The sequence below is a fragment of the Chanodichthys erythropterus genome, chromosome 3, assembly GCF_024489055.1.
Source record: "Chanodichthys erythropterus isolate Z2021 chromosome 3, ASM2448905v1, whole genome shotgun sequence".
In the NCBI taxonomy this organism is placed as follows: domain Eukaryota; kingdom Metazoa; phylum Chordata; class Actinopteri; order Cypriniformes; family Xenocyprididae; genus Chanodichthys; species Chanodichthys erythropterus.
In genome coordinates, this window is record NC_090223.1 from 7640017 (window position 1) to 7662973 (window position 22957).

Here is a 22957-nt window from a genome sequence, read left to right on the forward strand (position 1 = left end):
CTAAGGGCAGCATGTACAGAGTGAAAAGCAACAGTCCTAATACTGAGCCTTGTGGTACCCCATATTTAACCTGTGATCGATACGACATCTCTTCATTTACTACCACAGACTGATAACGGTCAGATAAGTATGATTTGAACCATGCCAAAGCAATTCCACTAATGCCAATATAGTTTTCAAGTCTTTTTAAAAGAATGTTATGATCGATAGTGTCAAAAGCAGCACTGAGATCTAATAACACTAATAGAGAAATACAGCCACGATCGGATGATAGGAGTAGATCGTTTGTAACTCTAACGAGAGCAGTCTCAGTACTATGGTATGGTCTAAATCCTGACTGGAAATCCTCACAGATTCCATTTCTTTCTAAAAAGGAGCACAGTTGTGTTGAAACTGCCTTTTCTAGTATCTTTGACAGAAAAGGTAGATTCGAGATTGGCCTGTAATTTACTAAATCTCTCGGATCTAGTTGAGGTTTTTTAATAAGAGGTTTGATAATAGCCTGCTTAAAGGTTTTTGGCACGTGTCCTAGTGTTAAAGATGAAGTAATTATATCAAGAAGTGGACCTACGACCTCTGGAAGCATTTCTTTCAGTAGTTTAGTCGGCATTGGGTCTAACATACATGTTGTTGATTTTGATGATTTGATAAGTTTAGATAATTCTTCCTCTCCTATAGCGGCGAATGATTCTAGTTTTACCTCAGGGACACTACAGTGCACTGTCTGAAGAGAAACTGTAGACGGTTGCATGTTTATAATTTTCTCTCTAATATTATCAATCTTGCAAGTAAAGAAGTTCATAAAGTCATTACAGCTGTGCTCTATGGAAACGTCAGCAGTTGAATCTCTGTTTCTAGTTAATTTAGCCACTGTGTCAAATAAATATCTAGGATTATGTTTGTTTTCTATTAAGAGATTTGAAAAATAAGTAGATCTAGCATTTCTTATGGCTGTTCTGTACTCAATCATTTTTTCTTTCCACGTAAGGCGAAGAACTTCTAGTTTTGTTTTCTTCCAACTATGTTCAGCTTTTCTCACAGCTCGTTTTAGAGCCCGAGTGTGCTCATCATACCACGGCGTTGGATTAGTTTCCTTAATCTTCTTTAGACGTAAAGGAGTGACTGCATCTAATGTGCTGGAAAAGAGAGAGCCAATAGTTTCTGTTGCAGCATCGAGTTCTTCTAAGTTGTCAGGTATACTAAGGCGATGAAACTGCTCGGGGAGATTATTTATAAAGCAATCTTTAGTGGTAGAAGTGATGGTTCTACCATATTTATGGCTGGGTGGTGGTTTTGTAGCCTTGGCTAATTGTATTATACACGAGACTAAATAATGATCTGATATATCATCGCTCTGCTGTAGAATTTCAACAGCATCAATATCAATTCCATGCGACAGTATTAGATCTAGGGTATGATTACGACAATGAGTGGGTCCTGACATGTGTTGTCTAACTCCAATAGAGTTTAAAATGTCTGCAAATGCCAATCCAAATGCGTCTTTATTATTATCTACATGGATATTAAAATCACCAATAACATGGACTTTATCCGCAGCCAGTACTAACTCTGATAGAAACTCAGCAAATTCTTTGATAAAGTCAGTATGGTGCCCTGGTGGCCTGTATACAGTAGCCAGCACAAATGTCAACTTACATAATGTTACATAAAGCACCATCACTTCAAAGGAATTATATTTGAAATTCTTTTGAGTGATTCTGAATATATTACTATAAATTACAGCAACACCTCCCCCTTTGCCTTTCTGTCGAGGATTGTGTCGATAATCATAACCTTGAGGACTAGATTCATTTAAAGTAATGTAATCGTCTGGTTTTAGCCAGGTTTCTGTCAAACACAGCAAGTCTAGTTTATTGTCTGTGATAATTTCATTTACAATAAGTGCTTTTGAAGAAATAGATCTAATATTCAGTAACCCAAGCTTTATCATTTGTTTATCTGATTTATCTGTGATTTTAATTTTTTGAACATCAATTAAATTTTTACCCTTAAAAGGTTTCGGAAGTTTTTTGTATTTACTAGTTTGAGGTACAGACACAGTCTCTATGTGATAATATCTAGGTGAAAGTGTTTCTATGCGCTGTGAATTATTTGGTTTAGCCAGTTTGTCTGCGTCCTGATCTGGGCCCTGATTTGTCATGTTTCAGCTCTAAGACTATTTGCCAAATTTCTAGATAGAAGAGCAGCACCATCCCGGGAGGGATGAATACCATCTCTTTTCAACAGATCAGGTCTGCCCCAAAAGCTTTTCCAATTGTCTATGAAACCTATATTATTCTGCGGACACCACTTAGACAGCCAGCCATTGAATGATGATAACCTGTTAACTATCTCATCACTCCGACGAACAGGAAGAGGGCCAGAACAAATTACTTCTCCTGACATTGTACTTGCGAGTTCACACACCTCTTTAATGTTAATTTTAGTGATCTCCGACTGGCGAAGTCTAACATCATTTGTGCCGACGTGGATAATGATTTTAGAATATTTACGTTTAGCATTAGCCAGCACTTTTAAATTTGCTTTGATGTCAGGTGCTCTGGCCCCCGGCAAACATGTGACTATGGTGGCTGGTGTCTCTATTTTCACGTTCCGTGTAATAGAATCGCCAATTACTAGGGCACTTTCAACAGGATTCTCAGTGGGTGCGTCACTGAGTGGGGAGAACCTGTTTGATGTTCTAATCGGAACGGAAGAGTGGTGTTTGTTCTTGCCATTATGCCGCCTCACAGTCACCCAGTTAGCCTGCTGCGTGGCTTCTACAACCGGAACCGAATGTGTAGTGTTTACTAGGCTAGTCGCATCCAAAGCAGTATCTAAGGCCCTTTCATTCTCACTATCCTCAATTAAAGTTTGGATGCGTGTCTCTAATTCTGAGATTCTCTCTGTCAGCCTGACAATATCCCTGCATTTATCACATGTGTAAGTCTCACTGCTGACAGAAAGAGCTAAGCTGTACATGTTGCATTTACTACACATGATAATCGTCGGACATGACTGACCGTGTGTTTGATGAACGCCGTCCGAAAAACTGCAACGCTCACGGGACTCGCTGGCTGGATGTCGCGGTCGCTTGCCGGTGCCTGGGGCGAGGGTGATGTGCGGGACGCTGTACCTCGCGGTGGATCGATGAATGCTGGGCAGCAACGTCTCCACAGCTTCCCGATCTGGCGAGGACAGATCAGAATAACATACATCGGATAAATCCGCCATTCAATCGTTATTATTACAAGTTATTATTACAAGCCACTGGAGTCATGCGTTATTGGTGCATATATGAGTATATTCTATATAAACCATTCAGTGTTTTTGTTTTGACACGTTTGTCTAGAAATGAATATGAGCAAACTGAGAGTTACTACACAAACTACTATTGCTGCGAGTGAGATAAACCGAGATAAATCTTCCCATTGCCATCAAACATCCCACACACTCATAATTCACGCCTGATCACTGTGTGTGTGTGTGTGTGTGTGTGTGTGTGTGTTGGGCCGAGCTCTGCATCTCGAGGGTGTGTCAAATATTTAGTGCAGCAGCGATTTGTACTGAGAAAGACAGACAGACATGATCTAGTGATGCAATATTTCCAGTGTCTCGGGTTTCTGTTTCTCAGTGTTTGTCCATCACGAGTCGCTTCAGTTGTTCATTTCCACCCTCGTGACCCTCCCCGCCGTGGGCTTTGGGTGGTTAGCAGTAGTTTGTACCAGTTTAACCACAAATAAATGAATTGCTTCACCATCTCAAGCTGAGCAGCTTCAGAGCAGGACTTGTTTTTCTCTCTCTCTCTGGTGTTATTCTGGTTTGTTTACTCTCCGTCTGACTTCAGATGTGACAAAAACACGCTCACACACCTGTGATGTCATCGGTCTGTGTGATCATGGTGCGATTGAGTCGGTGGAAACAGACAGATGGGTGGGGGGCGTTTAGGGTTTATAAGAGCTCGCGAATCGTGAAAAACAACCAGAGATTGATGCAGAAGATCCACACAGATTCAGCTCTTCAGGTACGTCAGATCTGTCTGTTTATCAGCTCTATATAAAATCAAAAGATGTCTGTGGTATTTCCTCTGTTAAATAGCTGTGTGTGAGTGTGTGTTGATGGTGTATTGTGCATCATTGTGTCTGATTCATCTGTGTGTGTTTCAGTCAGTCCTGCTGCAGTCATGAGTGTCTTTCTTCACTGTGTGTTACTGTGTGTTTCACTAGCGCTCACTGCTGCTTATGGTCTGTATGAAGTTGGCAACAAACTGCTAACACACACACACACACACACACGCGCACACACACACACACACACACACACACTAACAGAAGTGTCTCTCTCCCCTGTAGATTCCCAGGAGAGCCGCGAGTCATTTGAGGGTAAGCATTCTTGATTGGCTTCGGTCTCTGTTTGCTTTGGCTTCATGTGTCGGTCGACCACAGCACGTCTGTGTTTAGATTCCTGGCTCGTATGAATGACTCCAGATCGGTGCCATGATGAGACATTGTTGATGTTCGTCTCTCCCATATTATTGTGTTTTATGTCAAACATCTGTTTCATTTCAGTGTTTGTGAATCCGTATCAAGCAAATGCTTTCATGAGGAGTCCACAAGATCAACCCATGTACAACCCATACATCTACAGGAGGTATAGTAAACACACACACACACACACACACTCTCACATGCACATTCCACAGACTTGGATTTATATACATTTAGTTATAAATACTGTAACCAAACTTCTAACAAACATATTATAAAACCATCATTTACTTTTTTTGGTAACACTTTACAATAACAGTACATGAATAACCATGAACTAATACCTGAGTTAATAGTTACTTCAACATGAACTCATGATTAGTTAAGATATGAACTAATGAAGAGTGATCCTTAACTACGACAGGAGTCATAGGGATTCATGCATGAAAACAGCAGCCTTAACTATGCGTTAATACATGTTTGATAATTAATGCATTAATTAACATTTAGGGTAAACTAAATCAAACATCTCTATAAGAAGGAATAATACATATTTGGACTTTGAAATAAATTTAAACAATTTATTATTGTCAGAATTTAAACTACTGACATCAACAGCTTCATTATAAACATTACTGAAAGGCACAGGATTAGTTTGCCATTATTTTCACTTATCCTCCTTATCAAACATATAAAATACTAAATACACTATTTATCTTAAAAGGTCTTAATCTGTTTTGTGATATTCTTTCCTATCAAACTAAACTACTGTGACTTACATCAGTTCCTGAGGAATCGGTTCCCAAAAAAATAACCAAACAGGAAACATGAACTAAGGTCAGGGAGCGTTTGCTGGGATCAGATTCAGAAGTTCAATCTCCATCCAGACGCAGGCCGTGATCATACTGTACCTCCATTCTCTGACTTTATGAAAAGTCACACAACATCACTTAACTGGGCTGAATACTTATATAGTTGTGTTAGTACAAGTGTATTTGATAGTAAGTTAATAATAATCATGAGCTGAATTTGGTAAGTAGTTAACAGTGAATTAATTATGATTGTGCCCCCTCAAGTAAAGTCATGACATAAGTATACATTAACAAACCATTAGTTGATGTTAGTATATGCTTAGTTAATAATGAGTTAATTATGATTGTGCCCCCTCAAGTAAAGTCATGACATGATGCACATTTCACACATCATTAACTAATATATGAATAAACACTATAGAGTGCCATCCTTATTCCTTTACACCCCGGTACAAAAAAACTAAAATAAAAAGTATTTGTATTTTATTTTTATTTATTTAATTAAACATATATGGACTTGAAAGCAAGCCATAAACATACCTGTAAAGACACACATAAGGCACATTTACATGTAAAATAGCGCGCGTCCACAAGCTAATGCTAATCAAAGAATATACATTTAAATGACAAAAATACAAATACAGTTAATAACTGCACATAACCTCCTGAAAACCCCAATAAAACATACATGTAAATATGTCTTTAATTATTAATTCGGCTTACCAAAGCAGTCAACATTTATTAGTTTAAAATGCCAGCAACACAACAAACGCGCCAAGAGAACACCTAGCGTGCGCCACTAATGAGTGTCCCGCCAGAAACAAACCCTTCATACTTTAGTTCCGGGAATAAACTAGGCCTATTTAGCTATGACTAAATGTAAATGAACTATAAAAATCAGAAAACAGTTTAGATCAAATTCAATTTATTAGTGGTAGTTAGTCTATTTTCCACATTTGATTAGACAGATCTATGTAATTAATGGCTAAATAATCATGTGCCATTGCAATTATTTGTCACAAAGCTGCAGATGGCAGATAATGATATTACAGTGTAAATTATGACAGTATTAAATCACGTTTAATTCAAATTCAGAGTACTTCTTGTTTACTCTTATGGAGGCTGATTTATTTAGTTTACCCCTAAATGTTAATTAATGCATTAATTATCAAACATGTATTAACGCGTAGTTAAGGTTGCTGTTTTCATGCATGAATCCTTATGACTCCTGTCGTAGTTAAGGATCACTCTTCATTAGTTCATATCTTAACTAATCATGAGTTCATGTTGAAGTAACTATTAATTTAGGTATTAGTTCATGGTTATTCATGTACTGTTATTGTAAAGTGTTACCCTTTTTTTATATATTGTTTTTGAAAATAAATTTAAAGGTGAAGGTTTTGTCAGATTTAGCTCACTTCTGGGGACTAATTTGTTCCCAAACTGTAGCTAAGTATGTACAAAAACACAAACATAAATCTATGAACTGACTGTGAAAAGCAGCTGAAGTTCACAGAATTTAGTGATTTGATCTGCGTATCAGTCCTGAGGACAAAAACATACTGAAAACGTCTCAGTTACGACTGTAACCATGGTTCCCTGAGAAAGGAACAAGACACTGCATGCAAATAATGTCGCTACAGGAACTCTTCTGCATGATTGTGTCTGAAGCACGTGTTCAACAAACTTCAATGTCATTGATGCAATGTCATCCTGTGGCGAGTGATGACGTACATCGAAAGCTATAAAGAATACCTGTAACACAACAGAGTCAGCTTCTGATTGGCTGAAGCAAGTCTCTCACAGGCATGCAGAAAGTATGATAAGGCGACGCAGCATCTTGTTCCCTTCTCAGGGAACCAAGGTTACTGTCATAATGGAGATGATCCCTTTTGAGGGAACTCTACGCTGTGTCCAAGTGATGACGCTATGGAAACGATATACCCTCTGTGCCATACTGACGAGATGCCTGTCCTAGTGTGAGTCACCAGAGCATAGCTTTGGATGGGAGCTCTTAAGACCCTGGTGCAATCTGATGAAAGTCAAGTCACCTTTATTTATATAGCGCTTTTTACAATGCAGATTGTCAAAGCAGCTTTACAGTGATAACTGGTACATAATTTTGAAAAAGAAAATGGTTTCATTGTCCAGCTTAAGTAAATTCCGCATTGATTCATTCCATTGTAAGAAGAAATAGTTATTAGTTTAGTTAATTTATTTATATATCAGCGCTGGAGAAAACAGTGATGTCACTGTCCAGCTCAGTTTAGTTCACAAACAATCTTGTCAATGCAGGCAGATCAAAAACATTGCTCAATTAGGGTTAGGTTTCCCCAACTAAGCAAGCCAAATGCGATGGCAGCAAGGACCCCAGACTCCAACAGATGACATCAGGTGAAAAACAGGTGATAAAAATAGAGAAAAAGACTGAGCCTGCTGCATCGGTCCGTGTACGTTTTGATAGTTTGTTTTCCAATTTGAAATGAAATACGCAGAAACGAGAAAACGGGAAAAAACAGAAAAATGAGATTTTGACTCGATTTTCGTTTTTTCAGGTCACGGATAGAAAACGGAAACATGACTTCAAAACTCGTTTTCCACATGTGGGCGGTCATTACACGCCCCTTTCAGCCGATTGGTCAATCAAATCTGAGCCAGTGACGTCATCTTCAGATGTCATAAATCGGCTTTCTTCTGTGCAACCTAACGCGTATTTCACAGAAATATTTATTTCAGAAATGTTAATCAGCACACAGACTGTTGTAATGCTGTTTGTAGTTTAATATGCATAGTGAAACTGCACTCCCCACACAGAGGAGCGGATGAAAAGCACAGATTTTAAAAAATTTAAAAAAAACTTTTTTGTTTTTATTTTATTCTATTTTGAATAAAAAGAATAAATCACAATAAATAAGTAGTGTAAGCAATTTTGAAAAACGAACAATAGCTCATCTCTCTTTATTTATTTATAGCTTAACATTGCCTGCTGAATATAGGCTAATGTTAATAACCCTTTGGTTAAAAGATTGAGGGAATATGTAAAGATCAAACATTAAAGATCAAAATTACAGCTACATAGCTATTTTAGCTATGACAAAAATAATAGCCTATATAAATGTTAAGCCAAAACAAATTAATTTAAAGCTGAACTATAACAGAAACCGGCATTAACTACCTCTCAAATTTGACACAAATCCAAATGTTTCAATATTCACGATTTGGAGGGTAAACTATATTTAGGCCTATTGTTTAAATGCTTTTATTGTAGCCTACACAGACTACTTAAAATGAGCAGTATAACTTTTTATATATTTGGTTGAATGTATGTTATTTTGACAGTTACAGGCTGTGATGTCAAGTTACTAAAACTGATGTTGCGGGTGAGGCGCCGACGCGTTCACTTGAATTTTCTTATCCTAAAAGCGGAAATAACTTAAAATACTCAGACATTTATGGTCAAATATATGTAACCCCATTCGAATCTGTGAAGGGTTAAATAGGCCTATTATTTTTGTACACTCACAATAAAAACAAAATTGCTCGTAAAATAAACAAAGAAATGTTCTGCCGTCTCTGTTTCCTTTCTGTGAACTTCTCAAAAATGAACCGACACTCATTTTTTCGCATTTTTTCCCCTTTCATTTTGGTAATATGTTAATTACTTAAGTGAAATAAATTTTGCGCACAGACATAGGCTATTTATTCCTTTTATATAATTGAATCCTTTGTTCTCCGTTCACAGAAGCGCTGCAGGTGCGTAATGATGATGAATCCTCATGTTCTGTTGTTTATTCTGCTATTTGTTCATGTAGGCTAAAACTAAACCCCTGGGATTTTTTAATGATTCACAGACATTTATCAAATTTCGTTTAATTCTAATTTAATATAATCTTGTCGGTTAATGAAACGATGATCGCATCAGGTAAAAAGTCAGGAGGAAAAAAAACAGTAATTATATTGACAAAGCAACAATAATTTTCGTTTAGTTTAAGTTTTTCAAAACATCGACAGAAATGCACACAGTAAATTTTCCCGCTGTTTAAGCCATGAATATTTACAAAATAAAATAATTACAAAGATAATAAAAGATAATAAAATAATTACAAAGATAATAAAAGTTCTATGTTTAATATACGAGAGTTTTTGTTTTGCTGTTGTCCACTAAAGCAATTGACGCAGAATCGCCAATAAAAACAGACTTAATTAAATTTACTGTAGGTTTTTTAAACTTTTTTTTTCTGTGAAAAAAGCCGATTTATGACATCTACTGATATAGCGGCAGAGGACTGCTATTTTGTTGAACGAACTGAAGATGACGTCATTGGCTCAGATTTGATTGACCAATCGGCTGAAAGGGGCGTGTAATGACCGCCCACATGCGTTTTCTATCCGTGACCCGAAAAAAACGAAAATCGAATCAAAATCTCATTTTTCCGTTTTTTTTTTTACAAACGAAAAAACGGGAAATGACCGTTTTCTCGTTTCTGCGTATTTCATTTCAAATTGGAAAACAAACTCAAAATGTACATGGACCTGCATCACACACCTCTTGGAGAGAAACTCACTTGGATAAACTGAAGCACACCAGCAGTTGCTCAGTCTTATGCCACTGAGCAGTCTGGTGGATGTAATACTCAAGAGCCATTAGAGGGCACAGCAAGTTTAGCTTCTTTTGATTCACAGATATGAATGGAGGAGGATTAAAGGCCTGTAAGATCAATGAGCATGCAATGTTAGTTGGGACTTTAGGCACGTAACCCAGTCTAAGCTGAAGGATTACTTTGACCCTACCGGGAGCAAACTCTAAGTAGAATGAGCTGACTCACAGGGCCATCAGATCTCCATCTCTCTTAAGAGAAGTAATAGTGAGCAGAAAAGCCATCTTGAGAATGAGGAACTTCTCCGAAACAGAATCAATGGGCTTGAAGGGTACCAGGGACAACCTCTCTAGAACCACAGCCAGATCCCAGGCCAGGACTCTTGCTTGTGTAGCAGGCCTTAACCTCAAAGTGCCACGAAGGAAACAAGATACTAGGTGGTGTCTAACCAAAGACCCACCAGGTTAGAGCAGTGTTTCTCAACTCTGGTCATGGAGGACCCCTAACACTGCACATTTTGTTTGCCTCCCTAATGAAACACACATAATTCAAATCATCACCTTAATGGAAGAAACTCCAGGACCTGGAAATAGGTGTGTCAGACAGAGGAGACTTTCAAAATATGCAGTGTTGGGGGGTCTTCCAGGGGAGGGTTGAGAAACACTGGCCTATAGTAGCGTGGTTAGCAGGTGTAGCCACTACCTAAACCTTGAGTGTGAAAGGAGATAAACGGCAGAAAAACGACCCTGAAGGATCTCCAGCACTGAATCAATCGGGCAATTAACTAGTTCCAACTGCATTCTCTGCAATATAAAGTGAAGGCTCTCCACTTTAAGGTCTTAACAACCTCTGTTGAGAGACAAGAGTTCAGGAGTTGGTCCCCCTCAGGGCCAAACCCACAGTTTCCACATCTCTAGCAAGATTGTGTCCCTGGCCTGCCTGGTCCCTCCTTACTGGAATCTCACAAGGAGAGCCGTCCATGAGAGCTAAAATGTCAGAGTACTACTCTCAGGCTGGCCAGAATGGGGCTACAAACAGTAGATTAGGGCTGCACCATATATATCGCATGAGATTGTCACACGCATTTCTTCAGTAAAGCCGGTTCCCTGATCACCGCTAAATCGCCATCACCTGCTTTCAAATGGAGCGGCATTTAATAGAGCCGTAGTTCACTGACAAGCCACGCAATATCACATTCATTATCGAAGGCGATTCATCTGCGATATGAACGCGATATTGCGTGGCTTGTCTCCCATCCTTCCTGGGAACTAAGAGAGACTGAACCTCCTGTTCCAGCACCTGAGCCTGCTTAGGGATGACTACCTTGGATAGTACCCCCTTGAATCGAGGTGGTTGAGAATCAGACTGAACCCTGTACCCTTTTTCTATCATCTGCAAGACCCATCCATCAAGACACCTTTGGTTTTCATGCTGCCAAAAGTCAAAGGAATCAGTCTCTCACATTGTGAGCAAGGAGTCTGATGCCCTGAAGTGGATGATTGGCAGGGAAAAACCAAACATGGGCTGGGCTACTCTCCCAGTTTCACAAAGGGACAGGGCGGACACTGAGCAGTGGTCTCGTTGGAAACCGCTGTGCCCCAAAACACAGAGCATAGTGGAGGTAGCAGACTGATTTCCTGGGGTCACCCTAGATAGAATGATAGTCCTCAGATCTGTCTTCTCCTGGGAAGGTTTCGAGTGAGATTGCCATCTGAACACCTGGGCCCAGTTGCATAAACTTAGTCACTATATTAAGACTGTGTCTAAGAACTAGTTTGACCAACTTGCAGTTAACCAAGGGGCAATCAATGTTATTTTTCCAATTCAAATTACACCAATCTACCTTTTTATGTAACAGACTTTAAAAAAATTAGGACCACTCTTCGAGAAAAACATAAGTGTCTTAAATTTTAAGACTAGTCTAAGTGGTTTATGCAACTGGCCCCTGGTCTCACTGAGAGGCGGCTTAAGAAACAACACTCTCCTTCTGTTGTTGGTGGTGTGAGGAGCTCTTTGACAGTTTGGGCTTCTCTCTGGCAGCAGCCCTAGGGGCCTGTGTTTACTGTGTCACCCAAAGAAGCCAGGAGGTGAAAGCGGGGCATCCAAGAGGAAGACTTTATCCCTTTCCTTGATGCCTGATTCAGCCAAAGATGTCTTTATGAGAGACACAACTCAGCATCACACCCTTGCCCTCATCCAGGTCCCTTAGCAGGTCAGCCTGGTATGCCTGCAAGATTCCCATAGAATGCAGACATGACCTGCCGCCACATAAGCCTTGCCCACCAAGTTAGATGTCATTCTGCAGGGCTTGGTGTCCAACATTGGAGCTTTGAGGGATGATGCAGCCATAGGAGAGGATAGCTTGTAAACATCTCCAATCCTGGGCATTGCCCTATACCTGTGCTCACTCAGCCCCATGATCGTAAAGTAGTTTGAGACCATAGGGCTAAAGATTCTGGCAGATGGACTTCCTCGACTGACCAGCCAATGTTTAACTTTGCCACGGCATGAGTCACAACCTCTACTAGCTCCTCATAAGTGGGGAGAGAGTCTGCGACTCCTCAAATTCGCCTGCCTCAATGCTGATGATATCCACCTCTTCAGAGCTGGATAACTTTAAACACTGGGCTTTCACTCAGGATGGAAGAAACTGCAGAGTGTGCTTCCGGGTCCCAAGTTAAAGCACTAGAACCAGCAGGTGACAGCAGAAAAAGGCACAGACCCGTCTCGAGCTCCTCCGCCAGCTCCATTTGTAACCCCTAGGATCCGAGGGGCCGAGCCTGGCTGCTCTGCTTGCCAGGTGGGAGTGGAGCCTTCTCTTCAGCTCTTCTCCCTTGAAAGCTGACTGTGCCTACTCTGCTTCCAAGCAGATAACACAAAGATGGACAGGGAAATCTAAACTGCTTTGTCACCATATTCACTTATTTATGGCAACATATTGGCCTACAGGACAAACAAACACCAAACAGACAGAGATGGTAGACAGAGTGCTTGTTGAAGTCACAGTTGTTGTGTTTCGGGTATCCTTTGTAGCTTCCATGGAGTCACCAATGACATTGGAGTTTGCTGAACACGTGATTCAGATGCAATCACACAGGAGCGTTCCCATGGCATCACTTGGACGCAGCATAGAGTTCCCTCAAAAGGGAACACCAACACCAATGAACCTGTATCAAAGAGCCATTTCTGAAAAAAAAAAACTGAAAAGATCAGGTTGGTGGATGAGAATAAGTTCACTTTATTTTATACGTGAACACAGACATGCACAGTAAGATCAATGGCGTGACATCAGGCGTTGATGATGCTCATTCAGACACATGTCTTGTGTTTTTCAGGCTGAAGTCTCTGGTTGAACGTCGTGCTGAGATCTGTGAAGATTATTCGCCCTGCCGTCTGCTTGCACTCCGCTTTGGCTCACAACTGGCCTATCAAACGTATTTCAACGCTCAGCAGCACAGGCCCAACCCACATCTGCGTCCATACTGAGCCCCGTCTCCGCATTTTCATATGACCAATGAAGTTCTTCATTTAACCTGTTAACTGTCACATATTTTAGTAATTATCCTAAATTAGGTGTCATTGGAAAGCTCAAACACTCGAAATTCTTGTGAAAACTGTTTTAAAATTAGACATTGTATTACCATAGTTACTTTAAAATCTTTTTGCAGGCTCCTCCCCCTAGTGGCTGGTGTCATGTTTCATATTTTACAAAAATACACTGTTATAATCAAATCATTTTCTAATCTTGACAAAATGCATATTGATGGAAAGGCCTGAGTCTCAAGGTTCCATATTTGGCCGCTGTTTTGTGATAGAAGTGATGTTGTTAGAGAAATTTGTTAGTTTTTTGGCAGGAGAACACATGTGACAGATATTTTGGTACAGTGCCTAAATAAAATCTCACAGGAACCTAATTTTTTGTAATATCAACTTCAAATTTGGAACACAACTTAGACATATGGCTTTGATTTTTAGACTATTTTGTTAAAAATAACATTTTTGTATAAAATTATAAAATGTTTAGTACGTTTTCTTTACAGTAAACTTGAAGTGCTTTCCAATCTGCTGAGTGTCTTCTTTAAAAAGGGCTTTCATGAATAACAAATATTTGAGTTTAGATCAATGTTCAAAAAGAGAGGTGACAGGTACAGGTTAAATAATCATTTATAGATCAATTTAACCCTATTCACACACATGTATATCCTTCTGTGTCATGTGTATGTTACTAATGGACAATGGGCCAGTTTGCCCAGATATTTATGCAATACTAACTATTCTCTTTCGTTTATGCATTAATGGTTATTCAAAGCTGAGTTCCTGACTGCAACTGTATTTCTTAATAGATTCAAACTACAAAAATTAACTGAGGACTAAATGTTGAAGCCAGATGTTTCACATACAAGAGATCAGTTGTTTTGCTGTTATGTTGATGTTTTTAATCTGTCTTTGTTCATCAATAAAGTGCTTTCACAATTAAACTCCTGCAAACCTGAAACGGCCTTCATCTGCTCATTATTTCATGCTGACCTCAGCGAGTCTCTCTGGATCTTATGCACATCCACGTGTACAAGCAGATTATTCTGAGCTGCCTGAACGGAAATCGCAGAATTCTTTTACAGCTTTTGTGGCCTCTGCACTTCAGTGATTCGCAACTCAGACGGCAAAATTACACAGATAGAGTCCAAGAACATGGTCTCTGCGGGAATAAATAGCACACGGCATGGCTGGCAGAGCCAGAACACAAAAACACGCTCTGATGTTCGAGGTTCATGTCAGCTCAGCATCTGAACCCTGGACCAAAGCCACGAGCTTCAGCGCGATCCTGCGGCACAGGCATTACTGCGGCGGGTCCGTATGCGAGGAAACGTCCAGGTGATGGAAACACAGGATTGTCAGATGCTGCTCTGCCCTAAACATCATTACTGGAAGACTGTCTGTAATTAAAGACTTTATATGAAGCGTTTATATGAAGCCGGTTTCCTCCGCTGACGAGCCGCTCGCACGCAACCACAATATTTGAAGTTTGGCTCCACCTGGAGTCTCTGCAGCTACTGCTTCAGCGAGTGTGTGTGTGTGTGTGTGTGTGTGTGTGTGTGTGTGTGTGTGTGTGTGTGGATATTCGATTCCTCGTCCAATCATGATGTCCGGCCATTGTGATATCACCGTTATAAATGTTGTGAGTGACACAGAGAGACACACAGTCACAGATCAACTTAAACACGGAGACAAACATGAAGAGCCTGACGCTCCTGATCTTCTGCTGCATGATGGCTGCGTGTCTGAGCGCAGGTCAGTGTGTGTGTAGGTGTGTGTGTGTGTGTGTGTGTGTGTGTGCGTGTGATAGCGTGTGTATGACTGTTCTCTCCGTGTTGTTCTCTTGTAGGTATTCCTGATTCCTCAGACACTAAATTAGTGAGTCCTGCAGAAGCTCCCAGTGATGATGGTGAGACGTGTGTGTGTGTGTGTGTGTGTTTACTGTGCTGTAGTTTACATGTGTTGTATGTTGGTTAAATCTGCTCGTTGTTAATGGTAAAGTGAATGGCGTGTTGTTCACGGGTTGGTGTCAGTCGTTGAGCTCCGCGTCTGTAATTATCATCCGTTGCTGAAGATCTCGATCAGCTGCTTCAGGTGTGTTTGTTTGAGGTTCCAGCTGAACTTCAGAGGAAGATATCTGCCCTTCAGGTGGAGACGGAAATATCGTAATTACACGAATGATCGAGCCAAAAGTGGGAAAGTCTACTGAAATAATAATAATCAAGGCATTATATACAAAACGTCCAGTCAAACACTTCTATTTCACAGTTTTCTTTATGCATGTATTGTTGTTAGATACAAATAGTGATAGAAATGTTGACAAGTTATATTAAAATAAAATACATAACAATAAAAACATATGCAATATTTGTCTTGCAATATGGAATTGTTTATTTTTCTGATCCCATTGGCAGATATTTGCTCTTGATTTAAGCACAAACTAACATCATTTTTTGATAATTTATTTCAGTAAACAAGACTTTATACCTTTAGTATAAGGGAGAACATCCTTTCTGCCGTGTGAAAAACATCTACAGAAGTTTCATGTATGAGGAGTTTATCAGAACTAAATGAATGTGGGTCTGTTCTTCACACAAAGCTTTCGCAGGATGATTTTATGATCTGTTACAGAAGAAAGAAAGTCTCTGACGCCACAATGAGTCTGAATGTCCTTCACAGGAGTGTTTGTGAAGCGTGACGAGGCCTCAACGCTGGTGAGACAGAAGAGAGCTGGAGCGGTGACTGCTGCAGACCTGAGTCTGACCCAGCTGGAGAGGTACAAACACACACACACTTAACACACACACACTAAACACACACATGTGTATCTCACACACGCTTGTGTTCTTCAGTCTCAGGGAAGTGTGTGAAGCAAACCTGGCCTGCGAGGACATGATGGACACGTCCGGCATCATCGCGGCCTACACTGCGTACTACGGGCCCATTCCCTTCTAGAGACCCACCGCAACAACACTGTCAACATCACAGCGCATGATGAGCATCTGTCAAAAACCATAAAAAAACATAACCAGAGGAGACATGCAGGATAATAATAAAGAAAGAAGGAAAACACTACAATGTTGTCTGCAGCTTCTGTTGAGTTTTTGTTTGGGATGGTTTACAGTTTGTTTCTCAGTTGATAACAAGCATCGGTCAAAACTGAAGCCACATGTTCAAAACTCTTCACACATTCAGTCAAACAGAAGTCTGTGTGGACTGAACTGTCAATCATTTTTCATTGCTTTCACATTCAATGAGCCCCAAAATCCATGAACACGTCTGTCATTCATACTTCACCATCTGCAGCAGATTGATCCAATGCTAACACACTGCTTTAAACTGATAAAAGCACATTCAGATCAGAACGATGATAAACTGCAGGAATTATATTGAAATATAGAAAATCTTAGCAGAACATGCAGTAATAATCATTCCAGTTTCGAATGAAAGCTGACCTGGGCACGTATTGATCACGCCTCTGAGAATTACTCACAAGAACACTGCAAAGAATTGACTTGAGTAAAAAAGTTTTGCCTTCAAAGTCAGTTATGAAGCATCTCAGTCGTACTTTAAATGAAGTGTAGACTAAATTTAAAGTGTCAGTCTTGATGATTCACAACACTTTGCTGTGCCACAAACAGGATTTTGGATGACGACACAGGCATGGACCAATCACTGAATAGATTTCCTTGTTTAAGAATATTTTCAGATAAACTTTTTTCAAATTGCTAAGAGGAGTTTACATTCAACACACATTTGACAATAAAGTATTTTCAACAGAATACATGATGATATACACATTGGAAATGAAAGATAAACCTGTTTTCCTCCATGTTTTCATTGCAAATTTTAAACCGGGGTGCTGTTAACTGACCTGCTTATATATAGCCTTGATTTTATGATATAATCAGAAAACTGAACTGGCATGAGAATGAAGCGGTACTGAATTAGTCAAACAATTCAGCCCAACATTAACCAGCGCTGACACTCATCTCTGTCTCCTCAGTGCCCCTGCTGGCAACTCCTAACCACTTGAGAGACCTCTCCAGCTGTCTTAAATAACTGGGAGAGTAAGAGTGATTCTTAGAAATTATTTGATAACTTAATTAGCCCAGATAATAAAAAATGATTCGATAAGTTTGAAAGTATGAGTACATTTTATGAATTCTCAGCATTTTTAGACTAAAATGGCAATTTGAGAAGCTTGATAAATATGCCCTGGGCCCGTATGTATAAAACTTCTCAGAAATGCTCTTAAGAACGGTCTTAAGTTTTGACTTAAGCGTCAAAAAATTCTTAGTAAAGAGTAGGAGTTTTCTAAGAGTAGGAGACTTTTATAAAGAAGCTAAAATCAACTTTTAGTAAAGTATAAGACAGATTCTTAAGTGCTGACTGAAGTGTTGTGAACTAAGGACTACAGTGATGTCAACTCAAAATGGCCGCCCTTAACCTCTAAATCGGTTAAAAGCAATGGCAAATGGCATTATGCAAAATTATCACAAATTAGTATTGATGCTGTAGAATCTTTTTCAATTGATATATGTGTCCTCATCTATAGATAGTGCAATTGTCATGATCACCAGTTGGAGTGCCCTATTTAGCCACGGAGGACACTCCAACACGGACTATTGTTCACCTCACTTGGACTTTAATTCCCATAACCCACTTTCCAGACTCATTATCCCGTTCATTGCACCCAGCGGTTTTGTGTTTCATCATTAGTGTCTGTCTATTTATTCCTGCTTTGTATCTGCTTTTGTTATTGTGGTTTCATTTACGGTCACTGGCTTCTGTTGTTGTTTCCTTTGTTTTTGTATGGACTGTTCTATGGAGTTTGACCCTTGCCTGCCTTTGGATTTACGTTTTGGATTACCCCATTAAAGCTGCATGTGGATCTTACCTTTTTGTCTTTGTGCCGAACGTGACCGCAATGATGTGTCCGGAGTTCATCAACGGCTCCAACAACTGCAGGGAAGCCCAGAGTCAACACAACAGTGGCTTTCTTTTGACGCATGGTTTGATGGTCAGTTGGAAAGTCAATGAAATGCCATAGAGTAGAGGCCAAATGTGATGTCCAGCCATATGAAAACTGACATCTTCAACCTTAATTGGTTCTCTCTTGTTTTTGCATCTGTTCATAATTTCTTTGTATGACAGCCTGGCAAAAAATAATTTGAAATAATTTGAAATTTCATTTCATTATCACACATGAAACAATTGACTCCAAGCACAGCTACTTACATATTGCTTGCATATTTTAACACATTTTTTAAAATATTTGAATTAAATACTAAAAAATGATTATGTTGTAGTTAATGTCATATTTTAAAACATTTAAAAAATATAAAAATAAAAATATTTTCCTTATATTTTGATGGTTTAAGGAAAATTGTTGGCGATTAACAAGAAACTCTTGTTTGTATTTCCTCTTGTGTACTGATGTTAATTTTTTGTGCTTCCTTGTCGTTCGTTCATCAACTGCGCTTTATTTTTCATTAAGCATCTTGTTTCGCGTGAGCTGTGATAAACAGACATCCACTCTCATATTGCGTGTGTAGCTAGATAGTGAGAGTTTTGCAGGTAAACTACTGCACACTGACGCCCGCTAGAGAATGAGGTGTTTAACGTTATTGATAGTGCACTCACCTCACATGACAGCAGTGATCGGGCCGGGGTTCGAGACAGACTCAGAGCAGGGTGGTTAGTATTGGAGTGTGAGTTTTGGAGCTGCGCAATGAAGAGAGGGGTGTGTTTGTTTGGTTCAACAACAAATTTGAGAAATCGCATACAGCACCTTTAAATGTATTAAAATGCATTAAACATATTAATTATTAAGTAATATTTATTACATTTATTACATTTATTTAAAGCTGCAGTCCACGATTTTTCCTCTTTGTCACCATCTCTGTTTGAAACCTGCGATTGCAGTCATATGCGGAACAGTTATCTGTACGTGTGTTGTGCCTCGGCATGTCAGCGCGGATGAATCTAATGCTTGCTGTCAGTCACCACACCGGTGGATACTGAACTTCAGAATCACAGATTCTACGTCTTGAAAGATAAATCTAACGATCGCTTCGCTCGGATCATGCCAAACCGTGCAAATTATTATTACTGTTGTATTATTGTTAATGTTAACAACATCAGCATTGTGTGACTATGTGTATATTAGCGTTACCTGTAGATTTCAAATTCTGTAGCCACTCTACAGTCCAAAGTCTTTTGCTTTTTGGCTACGGGTGAATCTCCAGTTGTCACTGATGATTGTCATTTGGATCTTTCTGGATTACAATCCGCCATCAAAATTATTAGTTTAATTAATTCAGCTGCTGTGAGAAAAGGCTATAAATGTGCCGCTACCGCCAGCATCCTCACGTGATATAACTGACTAGCCTCTCGATGGGACTCTTTCTGTTTACAGACGTGACGTAATGACGCACAGAGGAACTGCTGCATGCTTTCCTGTGGAAATCCACCATGTCGCTCTTATTATAAAACGTTATTACAAACTGACTGTTGTGAATCGAGCTAAGATAAGGATATCGTTTTGAACACTGGCTGGTTATGCCCTATTGAAAAAAAAAGTATGCTAAGTATACTTGCAGCAAGACTAATTATTAGTATATTTCAAGTGTGTTAATGATTAGTTCATTTAAAGTGTGCTATTTTGAAACAACTAATTTTGTACTAAGTCAAGTCACCTTTATTTATATAGCGCTTTTTACAATGCATATTGTGTCAAAGCAGCTTTTCATTGATAACTGGTACATAATTTTTGCTGCACAGCAGCTCTTAAATAATAGTGTCAATGCAGGCAGATCAAAGCACTGTTGAATAATTGTCAAGAAAACTGTTGAATATCAAATGTCAAGTGTCCCCAAATAAGCAAGCCAAAGGCGACAGCGGCAAGGAACCCAAACTCCATCAGGTGACATCAGGTGGTAAACAAGTGGAAAATAGGTGTTAAAGTGGAGAAAAAAACCTTGGGAGAAACCAGGCTTAAAGCCTGTTCACACCGGGACGAATATCGCGCGCAATTTCCGCCGATGTTTAACGCCTCGTGACTAAACACCGGGTGCCAATGTGAGTGTGCACACTGACGCGAAAAACGCGAGGCGCAAAAGCGTCATTTTAAAAAAAACGCCTCGGGTTCGATTTTTTGGTTTGACGCGCCGCGTTAAAAACTGGCCGACCAATGAGATTGCCGCTTTTGTTCACGTACCTGGAGCTGCTGAAGTTACAGTAAAACACGACTTGGTGGCGCTCAAGCACAAAACGGTCTTGCTGAGCACACAACACGACGAAGAGAAAGTAAGTAGACGAGGAAGACCCCTACAAACTAACCCTGCGTCTCAAACAGCTCCCTAGCTTCCTAGGTCGTGTATCAGTATACCATATAAATGAATGTGGCCGAATCCCAGATCAGTGCCCTGACTAGTGAAGTAGAGAGCTGATTGAGACGCACACTATGGGTGCTCTGCCACAGATGTGTATTATTTCTGTATTTTTACTTTTTTTCCCCTTTTACATTCAAGAAATATAGTTGAGAATGTCTGTTTCATAAATATGTTTATTTACACTACCGTTCACTTGCACTATATATGTATGTATGCCATTTTATATATGCATTTTTTTTTTATCTTCTTTAACTTATCTAATAACTAATATATCATAATATATCATATCTAACTTTAACTAATATATCATATGTTTATTTGCACTATCGTTAAGCACAAGCGCCACATACTGTCAGGGAGTGAATTTGCACTTTCACTCGGCGCATCGCCGGTGAAAATCGCTTGGGTGTGAACACAAAAAACGTCTCGAAAAACGCTGACGATAAACGACAGCCAGTGCCACAGTTCCTCAACAAACCGTCCATACCGGCGTGATGAATACGATCCTCAACTGGATGGAACTGAAATAAATACTTTAATTGTTGCGAACCTATCAGACTTATGATAGCAACCTGATTGTAACAAAGCACTGTTCGCCAGAGGAGAACTGGTCCCCCGACTAAAGGTCCGTACACACCGGGACGAATATCGCACGCGTGTCGATGATGTCTTCACAGTGGATGATCCAGTTGACTCGATCTCTGCTGATACTTCAGGGCTGCGCTGTGGTCGTGTCAAGGCACCGGTCCTTGGTCTCAGCTAGATACGGCCTGGATCCAGTTGACTACGGTAAACCTCGAGATAAACAGAGAGACTAATATTAGCGTAGATGCCATTCTTTTTCTGATGTAACGAGTACATCTGATGTTATAGGAAGTGTTCCCGGTTCCGGCTGACCTAATTTATGCAGCCTAATAATACTTTAACGGATTTGAAAATATAAATTGATAATCTGTTATGTGTAAGCCAGGTTAAAGAGATGCGTTTTTAGTCTAGATTTAAACTGACAGAGTGTGTCTGCTTCCCGAACAATGCTAGGGAGATTGTTCCAGAGTTTAGGTGTCAAATAGGAGAAGGATCTGCCACCTGCGGTTGATTTTGATATTCTGGGTATTATCAGCTGGCCTGAATTCTGAGATCGAAATAAACGTGAAGGACTATAATGCATTAAGAGCTCGCTCAAGTACTGTGGGGCTAAACTATTTAGTGCTTTGTAAGTAATTAGCAAGATTTTAAAATCTATACAATGTTTAACAGGAAGCCAATGCAGTGATGACAGAACTGGGCGTTACAGTAATCTAGCCTTGAGGTCATGAACGCATGAACTAACTGTTCTGCATTCTTCATTGAGAGCATATGTCGTAGTTTAGATATATTTTTAAGATGGAAGAAAGCAGTTTTACAGATGCTAGTAACATGGCCTTCAAATGAAAGATTGGTATCAAAGAGCACACCCAGGTTCCTAACTGACGACGAAGACTTAACAGAGCAGCCATCAAGTGTTAGACAGTATTCTAGATTATTGCATGAATAAGTTTTTGGTCCAAAAATTAGAATCTCTGTTTTTTCTGAATTTAGTAGTAGGAAATTACTGGTCATCCAGTTTTTTATATCAGCTATGCATTCTGTTAATTTTGTGAATTGGTAAGTTTCGTCAGGGCGTGAAGAAATATAGAGCTGAGTATCATCAGCATAACAGTGAAAACTAATTCCATGTTTCCTAATGATATCTCCTAATGGTAGCATGTACAGAGTGAACAGCAGCGGTCCTAGTACTGAGCCTTGTGGTACGCCATACTGAACTTGTGATCGATGAGACATCTCATCATTTACTGCTACAAACTGATAACGGTCAGATAAGTATGATTTAAACCATGCTAGTGCATTTCCCGTAATGCCAACATAATGTTCTAATCTATTTAAAAGAACGTTGTGGTCAATGGTGTCAAATGCAGCACTAAGATCGAGTAACACTAATAGCGAGATACAACCACGATCGGATGATAAGAGCAAATCATTTGTGACTCTAACGAGAGCAGTCTCGGTACTATGGTAAGGTCTAAATCCTGACTGGAAATCCTCGCAGATATCATTTCTTTCTAAAAAGGAACATATTTGTGATGAAACTG

General features: G+C 39.6%; 2 protein-coding genes across 2 annotated transcripts; both read left to right on the plus strand.

Moving 5' to 3' along the window:
• The first annotated feature begins 3777 nt into the window (after positions 1–3777).
• On the plus strand, positions 3778–14398 carry mgp (matrix Gla protein). Its single transcript, XM_067380898.1, has 5 exons — positions 3778–4024; positions 4167–4244; positions 4353–4382; positions 4569–4650; positions 13233–14398. The coding sequence occupies exons 2-5, from the start codon at positions 4184–4186 to the stop codon at positions 13381–13383; spliced, it is 324 nt and encodes a 107-aa protein (XP_067236999.1). The 5' UTR covers positions 3778–4024; positions 4167–4183; the 3' UTR covers positions 13384–14398.
• Positions 14399–14572: 174 nt separating this feature from the next.
• On the plus strand, positions 14573–16490 carry bglap (bone gamma-carboxyglutamate (gla) protein). The gene is made up of 4 exons (XM_067380899.1): positions 14573–15186; positions 15281–15340; positions 16111–16207; positions 16284–16490. Exons 1-4 carry the CDS (start codon positions 15129–15131, stop codon positions 16384–16386), a joined length of 318 nt encoding a protein of 105 aa, XP_067237000.1. The 5' UTR covers positions 14573–15128; the 3' UTR covers positions 16387–16490.
• The last annotated feature ends 6467 nt before the right edge of the window (positions 16491–22957 follow it).

Bases quoted from the DNA above. Each gene is read 5' to 3' on its own strand.
- mgp (XM_067380898.1), top strand. From the start codon at position 4,184: ATGAGTGTCTTTCTTCACTGTGTGTTACTGTGTGTTTCACTAGCGCTC. The intron at 4,383-4,568 runs GTAAGCATTCTT...GTTTCATTTCAG, and splicing joins GAGCCGCGAGTCATTTGAGG to TGTTTGTGAATCCGTATCAA. The intron at 4,651-13,232 runs GTATAGTAAACA...TGTGTTTTTCAG, and splicing joins AACCCATACATCTACAGGAG to GCTGAAGTCTCTGGTTGAAC.
- bglap (XM_067380899.1), top strand. From the start codon at position 15,129: ATGAAGAGCCTGACGCTCCTGATCTTCTGCTGCATGATGGCTGCGTGT. The intron at 15,341-16,110 runs GTGAGACGTGTG...TGTCCTTCACAG, and splicing joins AGAAGCTCCCAGTGATGATG to GAGTGTTTGTGAAGCGTGAC. The intron at 16,208-16,283 runs GTACAAACACAC...TGTGTTCTTCAG, and splicing joins AGTCTGACCCAGCTGGAGAG to TCTCAGGGAAGTGTGTGAAG.